At 32.0% G+C, this 13,363-nt stretch overlaps 1 protein-coding gene across 1 annotated transcript; it reads right to left on the bottom strand.

Annotated features, from left to right (window-relative positions):
• Positions 1-8,585: 8,585 nt before the first annotated feature.
• On the bottom strand, positions 8,586-10,042 carry LOC105775956 (leucine-rich repeat extensin-like protein 6). Its single transcript, XM_012598435.2, has one exon. The coding sequence runs from the start codon at positions 9,940-9,942 to the stop codon at positions 8,797-8,799; it is 1,146 nt and encodes a 381-aa protein (XP_012453889.1). The 5' UTR covers positions 9,943-10,042; the 3' UTR covers positions 8,586-8,796.
• Between the last annotated feature and the right edge of the window lie 3,321 nt (positions 10,043-13,363).

Here is a 13,363-nt window from a genome sequence, read left to right as displayed (position 1 = left end):
TTCTTCGATGTTCTTGAATACTTTTTCTTTTCAAGACACTTGCTATCAATAAATTCCTTTTCTATTGTTCGAGTTATCCCTTGAATTAATTTCTTAGTCAGTATCTTGATCTTTGAGCAGGCATGTTGCATTAGAATAATGATTAATGGACTAATAAACTCTCACAAAAGAAGTTTTGCATATTACTATGAGAATTTCTAAACTTAAAGCAAGACTATTGTCTAGAACACACCAAGTTTAAAAGAGAAAGTCTAAGTTAAGATTGCTTTTTTTTTGGAGTTGGTTGTCTAAATATCGAAAGAGATGGCAAGAAGTCTTGGAAGTTCCCTCTGGAAAGGAAATCCTTCATTTATGCACGAGCATTTGGTAGGACACCCGAGGAATGGTGTAAAAGAGTTTCATGATCTGCATCCTTGAATTACGATAGGAGAGGATTGAGAAGAGTCAAACTTTCCTACCATTAGGTTACACTGGAAGGAAGATGGTACAAGTTCTGCGTCCTAATGGATTGAGCTTTGAAGTTCACAAAGGAGGTCGATTTGATTGAATGTTTCGTTGGTGATGTCAGCCAAGCAAAAGGCGTCAGCAACAAAACCTTAATAAATTTTAAATGATAACTTGAGTAATAATTCTCGAAAAATGACATTCTGCATTCATTCAAATGTCATTCATACATGTCTAGTTAGAAGTATTGAATTCGTTTTGATCATAACATCCTAATCACTAGGCATAATTAAGTTCATAGAATAGATTTTTACAGGTCATGTTCCCTAGAGAACAGATCAGTAGCCGATAATCCTATCTTCCTGAAGTTGCAGTGGAGTGGATTAAAACCTTGGATCTTGTCTCCCTGAAGTTGTAGTGGAGCAGACTAAGAAAGCAAGTCTTATCCTCCTGAAGTTGCAGTGAGGCAGACTGAAGATGGAAAATCTTATCTCCCTGAAGTTGCAGTGGATCAGGTTAAAGCCGATAATCCTATCTTCCTGAAGTTGCAGTGGAGTGGATTAAAATCTTGGATCTTGTCTCCCTGAAGTTGTAGTGGAGCAGACTAAGAAAGCAAGTCTTATCCTCCTGAAGTTACAGTGAGGCAGACTGAAGATGGAAAATCTTATCTCCCTGAAGTTGCAGTGGAGCAGGTTAAAGCCAATAATCCTATCTTCCTGAAGTTGCAGTGGAGTGGATTAAAACCTTGGATCTTATCTCTTTGAAGTTGCAGAGAGCAGATCGCATCAAGTCTTATCTCCCTGAAGTTGCAGTGGAGCAGACTGAAGATGACAAATCTTATCTCCCTGAAGTTGCAGTGGAGCAGATTAAAGCCGATAATCCTATCTCCCTGAAGTTGCAGTGGAGCGGATTAAAACCTTGGATCTTATCTCTCTGAAGTTGCAGAGAGCAGATCGCATCTAGTCTTATCTTCCTGAAGTTGCAGTGGAGTAGACTAAGTAAGCAAGTCTTATCTCCCTGAAGTTGCAGTGGAGCAGACTGAAGATGGCAAATCTTATCTCCCTGAAGTTGCAGTGGAGCAGATTAAAGCCGATAATCCTATCTCACTGAAGTTGCAGTGGAGCGGATTAAAACCTTGGATCTTATCTCTCTGAAGTTGTAGAGAGCAGATCGCATCTAGTCTCATCTCCCTAAAGTTACAGAGGAGTAGATTGAAGCACTAATGCCTATACTTCTGAAGATGCAGTAGGAGGGAATAAGGCTACTTGAAGAAGAAGAGTACCAAAGTCCAGCACGACCGAGCAAAATTGGGTATTTTTAAAGTCTTTGCTCCGTTTTCGTTACACGATAACGAGCAAAGAGGGGCAGTTGTAATACCTCAATTTTACCCGGCTTACATGAAGAAAATAAAATGGTCATTTTACAACAAAACGGGCCCAAAACCCAAGCCCAAGTACAGCAAAATAAGCCTAAAATAAATGACCCGAACCTAAAGCCCAATTACAGTTTAGCCCAAATGGCGAGAACAGTTTCTGGAACCCTAGCAACAGCAACATCTCGCGCCGCAGCCCTCTGAGTCTCCGTGGATCTTCACCTGTGCATCAAGGAAAAACAAGAAAAAGAAAGAATCAAATATTCGTAAATCAAAAGAAAACATATTTTGTTTCTTCTTTTAATTGTTTCATTCGGCTATAAAAAAGCCACCAATACACTGTAACGGGGGATTGGAAAATCAATAAGAACAGGCAATTGTTTTCAACAAAGAAAAGTTCAAATACGCAGAGAGCAAAATAAGCAATCATCAAAAGTCGATATTTTTTAAAAACTACTCTTTTAGATTTTGTTTTTTTGTGTTTGTTTTTTTTTTGTACCATTTAAAAGTAAAAAGGAAAGAAATCACCTGCTTTTGGTTTCTGAAACGCCGCAGGAAGGTAGAGGACCGTCTCCGGTGACAGACGGCTAGAATTCAAAAGGTTTCTAGGGCCTTTTTAGGGTTTTTTAGTCGCTTTTGGGCATTTTGAGCCCGAATCTAGGCTTAAGGATGTTGAAAGGACCAGATCTGGGGTTTTTCATTTTTTCAGCCACCGCATAAGGTGGTACCGGCGCCAGAGATTGGCAGCCAGCGCGATGGCCATTGATCGGTCGATGATCGGATCCCTGGCCGGACGAGCTGGAAGGGGAGAGAGTTATTTTGAAGGTTTTTTTGGTTTTTTTTAATATAGAATGAAAATGATTTTTTTTAAAACTAAATTTAGGCTTATATAGCCTGTTGGAAACGACACCGTTTGAAGGAGAGGAGGTCCGCGCGTCGACCCGACCCGGAGCCAGGATCCGCGCGTTTTTCATGCGGATGGGCAAATTGCGCTTTTAGCCCCTCCGCCTTTTAATATATTTCCAGTTAAGTTTTTTATGTTTCTAATTCTCCCTTTAATTTATTTCAATTTCAATTGGGTCCAATTTGCAACGGCGCCGTTTTAGAGGAGAAGGGATAATTTCCTTTCCAGCCCCTCTGCTTTCTTTGCGCGTTCAACATGGTCCTCCAGATTTCTATTATTTGCGATTTTGCCCCAGATTTTGTCTGTAGTTCAATCTAGTCCCTTTTTTTATTTTCTTTATTTTTTTATTTAATCGATAATGTAATTTTTTGTTTTTTTATATATCTATATATGTATATACATTTATTTATTTTTAAATGAATATTTTTATATTTATACGTATATTTATGTTTTTAAAATGATTAAATATTTACCTTATTATTATTATTATTATTATTATTATTATTATATATGTATAATTATGTATTTTTTATTTTCATAAATACATTATAGATTTTGCTATACATAAATTTTATAATTCTAGATTTTATACATAAATCCACTTGCATGTTTTTTTAAAAGGGTTCAATATACATATATTATGTACTTTTTTATTCTTTATTTTTATTATTTCTTTCATTTGTTTATTGACTTATGTTTTCATTTATATTTTGTTCGTTTATTTGATATTCTTGCATGTTGTTGGCTATTTTTTATGTATATTAGTTTTATTTATTTATTTGTATGCATTATTTCTATGCCATTGTAATATTTATTATTGTATCGTACATTTAATGTAGCATCACATCATTTTTTTTACTCGATTTCAAACTTTTCGAAATTGAGATAATGCTTGTATTTAGGATTTTCAAGGAAATTGAGCCCTAACGTATTGGGTTCCGATTTTTTTCGCTAAATCTAAAAATCGAGCATTTCTCTTTAATCAAAAAAATAAGAATTCATTATTGGGAATTCAACACGTTGTGTCCTAACGTATTGGATGTGACGCATTGATTTCTCGAAATGAAGATTTTTTCTAAAAAAATAATAAAGGAAATATTCCGAGTTTGGGATTTTAGAGGAATTGTGCCCTAAAGTATTGGGCCGTGATTTCTTAAATCTTGAATAAATGGATATTCTTTTAAATTTTTATTACGAGTATTACGGCCTAATTCATTTTGAGGAAATTAGAATGTCGTGCCCTAACGCATTGGGTGTGGCATTTTCTTTCTCTGAAATGATAAGGGTCTAAATACGTAACGTTTTTAAGTTTTTGCTAAGTATTATATATTTCAAATTTTCAACATTAAGACATTAATTAATTAACTAGGTACCAATTTTTGGGCATTATGAGGGTGCTAATCCTTCCTCATACGTAACCGACTCCCGGACCCGTTTTTCTAAAATTCGTAGACCAAAGTCATTTTTAGGTGGCCCAATCACACCTTAATATAAGATTGGTGGCGACTCCAAATTTTTATCGACAACTAATTTTTGTTTTTTTTTCCAAAAATAAAAATGGTTTCGACAGAGCTCATTTCTTATTATGTGCAAAAGGAAGAAAGGTTGAAACATGATCAGACTGAAAGTGTTCATTTGACTAGTGCCTCTAAAGACATCAACTTACATTTTGAATAGAATACTCACTAAAGCAATTGCAAAAACACCTTATGAGTTTTGGATAGGTCGAAAGGCTAGTCTAAAGCACTTTCACATTTGGGGATATCCAGCTGAAGCAAGCCTTTGTAGGCCACATGAAAAGAAATTGGACTCCAAAATAGTAAACAACTACTTTATTGGTTATTTTGAGTGATATAGAGGCTATAAGTTTTATGATCCCATAATTAGGAATATTTTTGATATAAGAACTGCAACATTTTTTAGGATGTTGAGTTTGGGGGGGAAATAAGGTTAGGGACATTGTTTTTGAAGAGGAATTGGATTCTAACTTAGTTGCTACTATCACTTTTGACGATGTTCAAGTTCTCATACCTATCATTGATCAAGAAGTGAATCTAGAACCTCAACAAAACAATGTTGAACAACTCCCTATTCAATATGAGGTAATTGTTCCAGAAGAGCAAACTCAACAACCTCAAGAACAAATGACATTAAGGAGGTCCACGAGAGAGAGGAGAAATGCTATTTCAAATGATTATGTTGTATTTCTACAAGAACATGAGGGTGAAAATGGAAGGATGGAAGATAATTCAATCAACTTTCATCAGGTTATGAAAAGTTCTAATTCTCAAAAGTGGATTGATATCATGCAAGAATAGTATAAGTCTATACAAGACAGTAAAGTTTGGGAACTTGTCTCATTATCTAAAGCTGCAAAACCAATTGGTTGTAAATGGATATTTAAAACCAAAAGGGATGCAAATGGTAATGTGGAGAGGTATAAGGCGCATCTTGTAGCTAAATGATATACTCAGAAAGAAGGCATTGATTCCCTAAAAAGTAACCTTGAAATTCAGGAAATGTAGAAGATTCCCTATGCATCAACTATTAGGAGTCTAATGTATGCTAAAGCATGTATGCGTCCGGATATTACGTATATTGTTGGGATGTTAGGCAGATATTTAACTAACCCTGAGATAGACCATTGGATGGCAACCAAGAAGGTTATAAGATACTTTCATAGAACAAAAGATTACATGCAAAATTGGTAGAATATTGATAGAATATTGATGCAAAATTGTCACTACGGTGCAAATTGTGACAATAATTGGTAGTCATTTATTCCAATAACAAAGAGCACATCAAAGTCAAAGCACATAGACTTTAAGTTTCTAGTTGTTAAAGTAAAAGTTCAAAGTGATTAGGTGCCTATAAAACATATTGGGAGAAATTCCATGATCGTGGACCCACTTACTAAGGGACAACCACCCAAGGTTTTTCATGAGCACACTGCTCATATGGGTGTAATGTCATTTAAGGATATTTGGTTTTAGTGGGAGTTTGTACTTTTAAATGTTTTTATGTTATAAACACATTTTTAGTTATTTCAGTTTACGGATATTAAGTTTATTTTCTGCAGAAATAAAGTTTATTTGGTTTATTCACACTCTGGTTTTGGTAAAGTTTGATCTCATTAAGGTTAAGGAGGACCAGTTGGAAATAGACATGTTTAGATCATATTACATGTAATTTTCATGCTACACATCCATACCTAAACTATGCCATCTGGTTGTGTTAATATACGTGATCAGGGATGGATTTAGTTATGATATATGTAACGAAAGTCTCCTTGGTTCTATGTTAACATAATTAATGGACAAGATTGTTTGCAATACCTTTCTAGATATGATAGTAAAGTTTTAAGCTCATAAGGTTATATGATGACATGTAATTATAGAGTAATTAATATATGTTATTCAAGTGGGAGATTGTTGGAAAATATGGACATCACATATATAATAAGGCGGTAATTACATATTATTTACTATCATAATATGTTAGCCCAAATTAAAAGTGATCTAATTTGGTTAAGGTTTATTAGGCTTTAATTATTAAATAAAGTATTGGTCAAATATGTGTAGATACTATAGTAATTAATTTCTAATTAATGATGGGTTGATTAGAAATTATGGTTAATGTGCAAAAACTATATATTAGGGTTTTGGTCCCCAAATTATACACAAGATAAATTTTCTAATATCTCATCTTTAGAAAAGAGAGAGCAAATATTCTCTGAATTTCTTGTGTGCTAATTTGGAAGATCAAAACCCCAATATCCGTAGATTTCAAGAAATCGGTGAATTCGGGTACGCTTTCGCATCTAATTTTATTCTTGATTTGTTTTTGATGATTTGACATAATAGATCCTGATTTACAATTTTAAATTTATATTAGATTTTATTTTTACGGTTCTAACATATATCACCAAGTATTTGACTGTCCCATTGCTTGATATGTTAAAAGAAGGGACTGAAGCAATTAACAAAAAAAAAAAAAAAACCCGATGTTTGGTAACCGAGAAATTGAAGGAAAAATGAAGTAAAAATATGGAAAAGTTGAATTTATTAAATGAGATATTTCAGGGACCTTAAAAAGAAAATAATAAAAGAAAAGTTTATAAAGCAATTATCCCTTAAACATAAGTTTTTCTTACAGTAGTCAATTTAAAAAGGAAAATTTCATATCAAGTCCCTAAACATTTTGATTTATCACATTTTAATTTCGTGCCGCCAATGTGTCATACAGCATCAATAAAAAATCATTTTAAAAAAACACTAAGGTAGTGTCACCAACCAGTAAAGAGGCTCCAAAAAAAAAAAAAGTAGAAAACACCACATTTTCATAATTAATTTGTTTTCTATGCGATTTTCATAATTAATTAATTAATTTTAGTTACTTTGTTTTAAAAACCCAAGTATTATGTGATTAAATATATTACTGTGCGACGAAAAACCTTCAAGTACGTGACGTACCTTAATGGTTAAAGACTAGAAATCTATGAACTGTTGCAGGTTTGAATCCTTTTTCCAGCTTTCTTTTTTCTGGAATCTTGGCTCTCTTTACCAGTGATCATGGCTTTATAGGTTTCTTGATGAAGATTTAATTAATTCTTGAAGCAGTTAAGCAATTTAGGAGAATTCATAGAAATTTTTTAAGTGTGAGATTGAATCCTGTAAGATCTGCAACTATTGAAGATTGCCTTGCAAGAGCTTGACGCAGTTGGTTCTCTTATAAGCTTCTTTTATTCTTCGTAGACCATGAATTTCCCTTGAAGATTTTGATGAAAAAATCAAGAATAACAGGATATAAAATAAACAACAAAGAAAGTAAAAGGAACAATAGATAAGAAAACAAACAGAAAAAAGTATTATCAGGCATTGAGAATGTTTATTCAAAATCCATATTTATAAATAATATAAAATTCTTTTTTTAATAAACATTAGAATGTTCAAATATATCAAATGTATTCTACTTTATAGTAATTATATATATATATATATATTTTAAAACCTTCCTCCTTTTATTAGCTATAAATTAAGTAAGTCGGAAATTAGGTACAAACATTTTCCTTCATCTCCTCACCTCAGCGGTCGACTATGAGACCACGATTAATAACAACAGCGGCAGCTCACCTTGACTTGTTTATATACATATTTTATTGAATGTTGAATCTTGCTGTCATTTTCATTTTCTTTTTGGCCAAAACTTTGTTTATTGAATAATCATTTTACAATTAAAACAAACTTCATTTTCCTTAATTTATAATCACTTCATCACTTTCTTCTTTTGTTGAAGAAGAGAACGTGAGCTGAAACAAATATAACAAGAAATAGATAAGAAAACCCGAGTAGCATTATTCTCACCAACCCAGGAAATGTACAGAAAATAAAATTAGTTAAATTCTAATATTAGTTCCTGTACTTTGTGAAAGTTATGAATTTAGTCCTTATACTTTTATTTGATCAATTTTAGTCTTTGTACTTTTCAATTAGTCACTTTTAATCACTATACTTTTTCAAAATTTGAAATTTTAGTCCTAAACCAAACAATAATAGATAAATTTGTTTTGTTAAATTTAATTTTAGTCTTGTACTATGTGTACAATTGTAAACTTGGTCCATTTTCTCCAATTGGATCTTTCTAAGTCCCTATACTTTTCAATTTTGAAATTTTAACCTTGATGCAAATGATAGTCGTTAATCTATTAATTGGATTTTAGTGACTAATATATAGATATAAAAAGAGACATGACATTACACATATGATAATAGATTTGTCACATCAAATTATGAAAATAACATAACTTTACTAAATGAATTTAATAGTTCTTGTTTGGTGAGAATTGAAATTTTAAAATTTGAAAAGTATAGAAACTAAAAATGATCAAATAAAAGTATAGGAATTAAATCCACAACTCTTCAAAGTACAAAGACTAATACTTAACCAATAAAATTTGAATTTGGATGTTGATTCTCGAAAGAAAAAATCGCACACACAAAAAAGAAAGATTTTAAGTTCCATACATGCATGATAGCATCACCAAAATGAAATAAAGTCTTAAGAGCTTTGATTTTAGTCATGGCCAATGATTCATCCGTGGTGGCGGCGGCGGCGGACTTGGAGGTGAGCAGCCAGAGATACTACAATCAAGTGGATGTGCATAGAAAGCTTTGCATTCCATTGGTGATCTTTGAAATGGCCTATATGGGATACAATTCTTTGTATCATCTTTGGACCTCACTTTGAGGCACTTTGAAGGTTCAGAAATGAAGAAATTACTGGAAAAAGTGAAATTCTTTAGCTTAGGCAATGAACATATACTTTCTGGAATATAACCAGATAGTTTATTATTAGCCACATTAAGCTGTTCTAAGCTCTCCATTTTCCCAATAGCATCTGGCAGTGACCCAACAAGCTCATTAGAGCTAACATCAAACACATTCATTCCCTTTAAAGCGCCAAGTTCTGGTTTTAAACACCCTGTAAATCCATTGTTCGTCATAACAATTTCCTTTAAAGTTCCTGCCATTTTCACCAAACTTGACGAAGGAAAGCAACCTGTGAGGCCATTATTAGCCATCACAATAACTGATACAGGAGAGTTCCCCAAGTTTGTAGGTAAAGATGATTGAAAGTTGTTGTTGTTGAAGAACAAAGCATCAAGTTTCAGATCAAACAACTGTGAAGGGATTGACCCACTGAATTGGTTGAATCTGATGTCAAGGAATTTGAGTGAAGGTAAATAAAGAAAAACGTAAGGGAACCCTCCATTAAACTGGTTATTACTAATATCAAGCTCATAAAGAAGGTTGAGTTTCTTAAAACTTTCAGGTATCTTACCAAAAAAGCGATTGGAGTTTATATGGAAAAGAGAAAGATCAGTGAGGAGACCGAGCTCTTCAGGTAAAGAACCAGCTATGTTTGCATGGTTTATGTCTATTCCGGCCACCGTCGTAACGTAAGGATCATCTGGGGATGCCGCACAAAACACTCCGGTGTAGTTGCAGACTTTGGGACCGTACCAATTTGAAGTAAAGCCATTGGGGTCTGAGATCATGGCATGTTTCCAAGCTTGTAAAGCTATATAAGCTTTGTGAAGTCGAGGGTTGGGGATCAATGGCGGATTAATACCGATATCCATCAGGGCATGAGAGGGTTTTGTGGAGAGAAATATGAGAGTTAGGATCACTCGAAGGAATGATGATAGATATATTTTCTCCATTTTGGAGAAAGGGTTTTCCGTCAAGAATTATGTATAAGCTCTACACGGAGAGGTTGAGTGTTGTGATCATTAAACAATTCGCCGACAGCATTAAAAAGCAAAAGGTTCGGTTAAAATGATGAAAAGCTTGACTGTGTCTTACCTTCATTGTTTATTTGGTAGTTGTTTGGAAAACTGCTATATTTAGTGGAATACAGAAAAGGGATTCTAATTCAACATTTTGACTTTAATTAAGAACAGTACCAACAGCCAACATGTTCCTTTTTTTTCCCATAGACTTGCGTTTACGTACTGTTTTTGCAAATGTTCTGTCATCCTCAAGATCACATAACAGTACACATATTATATTTTAGATTACATTATCTATCTTTTATTAAAAAGAAATAATTTATTAACATTCGATGATAGAACAAAATAATTCCGCCATGAAAGCTTTGCCCTAAATGCTTATTTTGATATTGTATATACGAAACATTATAAAAAAATTAGTCTTTAATCTTTATACTTTTATCCAATTTGTTTTCTAATGTTTTTATTCAAAGCAAATTATCCCTTCAAACTATTTTATCTTATATGTTACCAAATAATTAAAATTTATTAAAATTTAAAATCCATTAATAAAAATTATAATTTCAAAATTTATAATAAAAAACTCCCAAAACCAAAAAATTATAACATAACAAATTCAAAAATTTTATGCAAGTATTTCAAATTTTAAATAATGCTTTTCTATTTTTATAAAAAATTAAAATGAAAAATAATTTAATTTTTCAAATTGAAATTTTAAATATTCTAAAGATCATAAGAATCAGTTTATAATAGAACCAGATAATATAAGTTATATTTTTAAACCACCACTGTCGAAACCATCTTTTTGAAAAATAAAATTTTAGGTTGTCGACTCTAAAAAAATGAAAATTTGGGAGTCGCCACCAATCTTTTATTGAGGTGTGATTGGATCACCTAAAAAACGGCTTTGGTCTACGAGTTTTAGAAAAACGGATCCGGGAGTCAGTTACGTACGAGGAAGGATTAGCACCCTCGTAACGCCCAAAATTGGTACCTAGTTAATTAATTAGTGTCTTAAGGTCGAGAATTTGGAAAAAACGTAATCCTTAGCAAAACTTAAAAGGTTACGTATTAAAACCCTTATTATTTCAGAGAAAGAAGATACCACACCCAATGCGTTAGGGCACAGCATTCTAATTTTCCCCAAAATGAAATGGGCCAAAATACTCGTACAATAAAACTTTAAAAGAACATCCACTTATCCAAGATTTAAGAAATCACACCCAATACGTTAGGGCACGATTCCTCTAGAATCCCAAACTCGGAATATTTCATTTACTTTAAAAGAACATCTACTTATCCAAGATTTAAGAAATCACACCCAATACGTTAGGGCACATTTCCTTTAAAATCCCAAACTCGGAATATTTCCTTTATTATTTTTTAAAAAAATCTTCATTTCGAGAAATCAATGCGTCACATCCAATACGTTAGGACACAATGTGTTGAATTCCCAATAATGAGTTTTTATTTTTTGATTGAAGAGAAATGCTCGATTGTCGGATTTAACGAAGAAAATCGGAACCCAATACGTTAGGGCTCAATTCCCTTGAAAATCCTAAATACGAACATTATCTCAATTTTAAAAAATTTTCTATCTTTAAATTTGAGTAAAAAATGATGTAATGTGATTTTATACATACAAATGCTATAATAATAACAACAAAAATAATAAATACATTAATGACATAAAAATAATGTAAACAAATGAATAAACGAAATAAAAAAACAGTAATCCATGACATGCAAAATATTAAATGTAAATACAATTATACAACGAATGGGAAAGCAAACAAAATAAATAAAGATCGAAGACATATAATATACACATGAAAATTATGAAGATTAAAAAATATATATAATTTACAAATAAAATTTTGAGTTATAGAATTTATATATAAATACAATACATAATATACTTATGCAAATAAAGAAAAAATATAATTATACGTACATATATAAAATAATAAAAATAGGTATATTTTAAAAAAGAAAAAGTGAGTATTTAATCATTTAAAAAACGTAAATATATACATATAAATATGAAAATATTCTTTAAAAAATATAGGAAAATATTCGTTAAAAAATATACATGTACATATAAAAGGAATATACATAGATAAAAAAATTAAATAATGAGTACATTATCAAAATTAATTTTAAAAAATAAATATACGTATATATACATATATATATATATAAATATGAGAAAAATATTAGCTGAAAAAATAAGTATGTTCATAAAAATATACATATATAGATTTTTAAAAATGAAAATAAAAATAATAATTACACTATTAATTAATAAAATAAATAAAAAGAACATAGAAAAACTAAATTGAATTGCAATTAAAAAATCTGGGTAAATCCAAAATAAATAAAAGTAAAGGACTAATTTGAGCGCTGAATTACATAGAGGGGTGGAAGGAAATTTTCCTTCTCCTCTAAAACGCGCCGTTCAAATGGATCAAATTGGAATTTAAAATAAATAAAAGGTAAATTAAAAAATAAAAAACTTAATTACAAAAACATTAAAAGCGAAGGGCTAAATAAAAATAAATAAATAAAATTAGCAGTGGTATCACCTTCTCCTTTTTTTTTAAAAATCGTAAATAAGTAAAAAATAATCGAACGAAAAAAATAGTAAGCCACCTTTAAAAAACTGCCAATCATTCTATTTTTTTATTCCTCCCTTTCCTCCTTTTTTTCACAATGAAGGGAGAGGCCTCTATTTATAGTTGAGCCTCCCCAAATCCAACGGTACAAATCAGTTACATCAACGGCTGAGATTAAAGGGTATCTACAAATTAAATCTCTAAGATTACAAAATCATATATTCTAAGATTGCATATCATATCTAAGATTATATATCATATCTAAGATTGCATATCATATCTAAGATTGCATATATCATATCTTGGATTGCATATCATATCTAAGATTGCATATCCTCAAAAATTATGTTTCCATATGTGAGCCCGGGCTAAAATTGGGTATTACAGCTACCCCTCTTTGCTCGTTCTTGTGTAACAAGGACGAAGCAGACTTTAAAAATGCCCGATTTTGTCCGGTCGTGCTGAACCTTGGTACATCTTCAGAAGTATAGGAATTAGTGCCATCTTCAGTCTGCCTCATTGCAACTTCAGGAGGATAAGACTTGCTTATTTAGTCTGCTCCACTACAACTTCAGGGAGATAAGACTTGCCAAGTTTAGTCTGCTCCACTGCAACTTCAGGGAGATAAGACTTGCCAATTTCAGTCTGCCCCACTGCAACTTCAGGAGGATAAGACTTGCTTACTTAGTCTGCTCCACTGCAACTTCAGGGAGATAAGACTAGATGCGATCTGCTCT

Source organism: Gossypium raimondii, chromosome 10 (assembly GCF_025698545.1).
Source record: "Gossypium raimondii isolate GPD5lz chromosome 10, ASM2569854v1, whole genome shotgun sequence".
Lineage (NCBI taxonomy): Eukaryota > Viridiplantae > Streptophyta > Magnoliopsida > Malvales > Malvaceae > Gossypium > Gossypium raimondii.
This window is presented reverse-complemented; position numbering and strand designations above follow the sequence as displayed.

Coding starts and splice junctions, on each gene's coding strand:
- LOC105775956 (XM_012598435.2), bottom strand. CDS start 9,942: ATGGAGAAAATATATCTATCATCATTCCTTCGAGTGATCCTAACTCTC.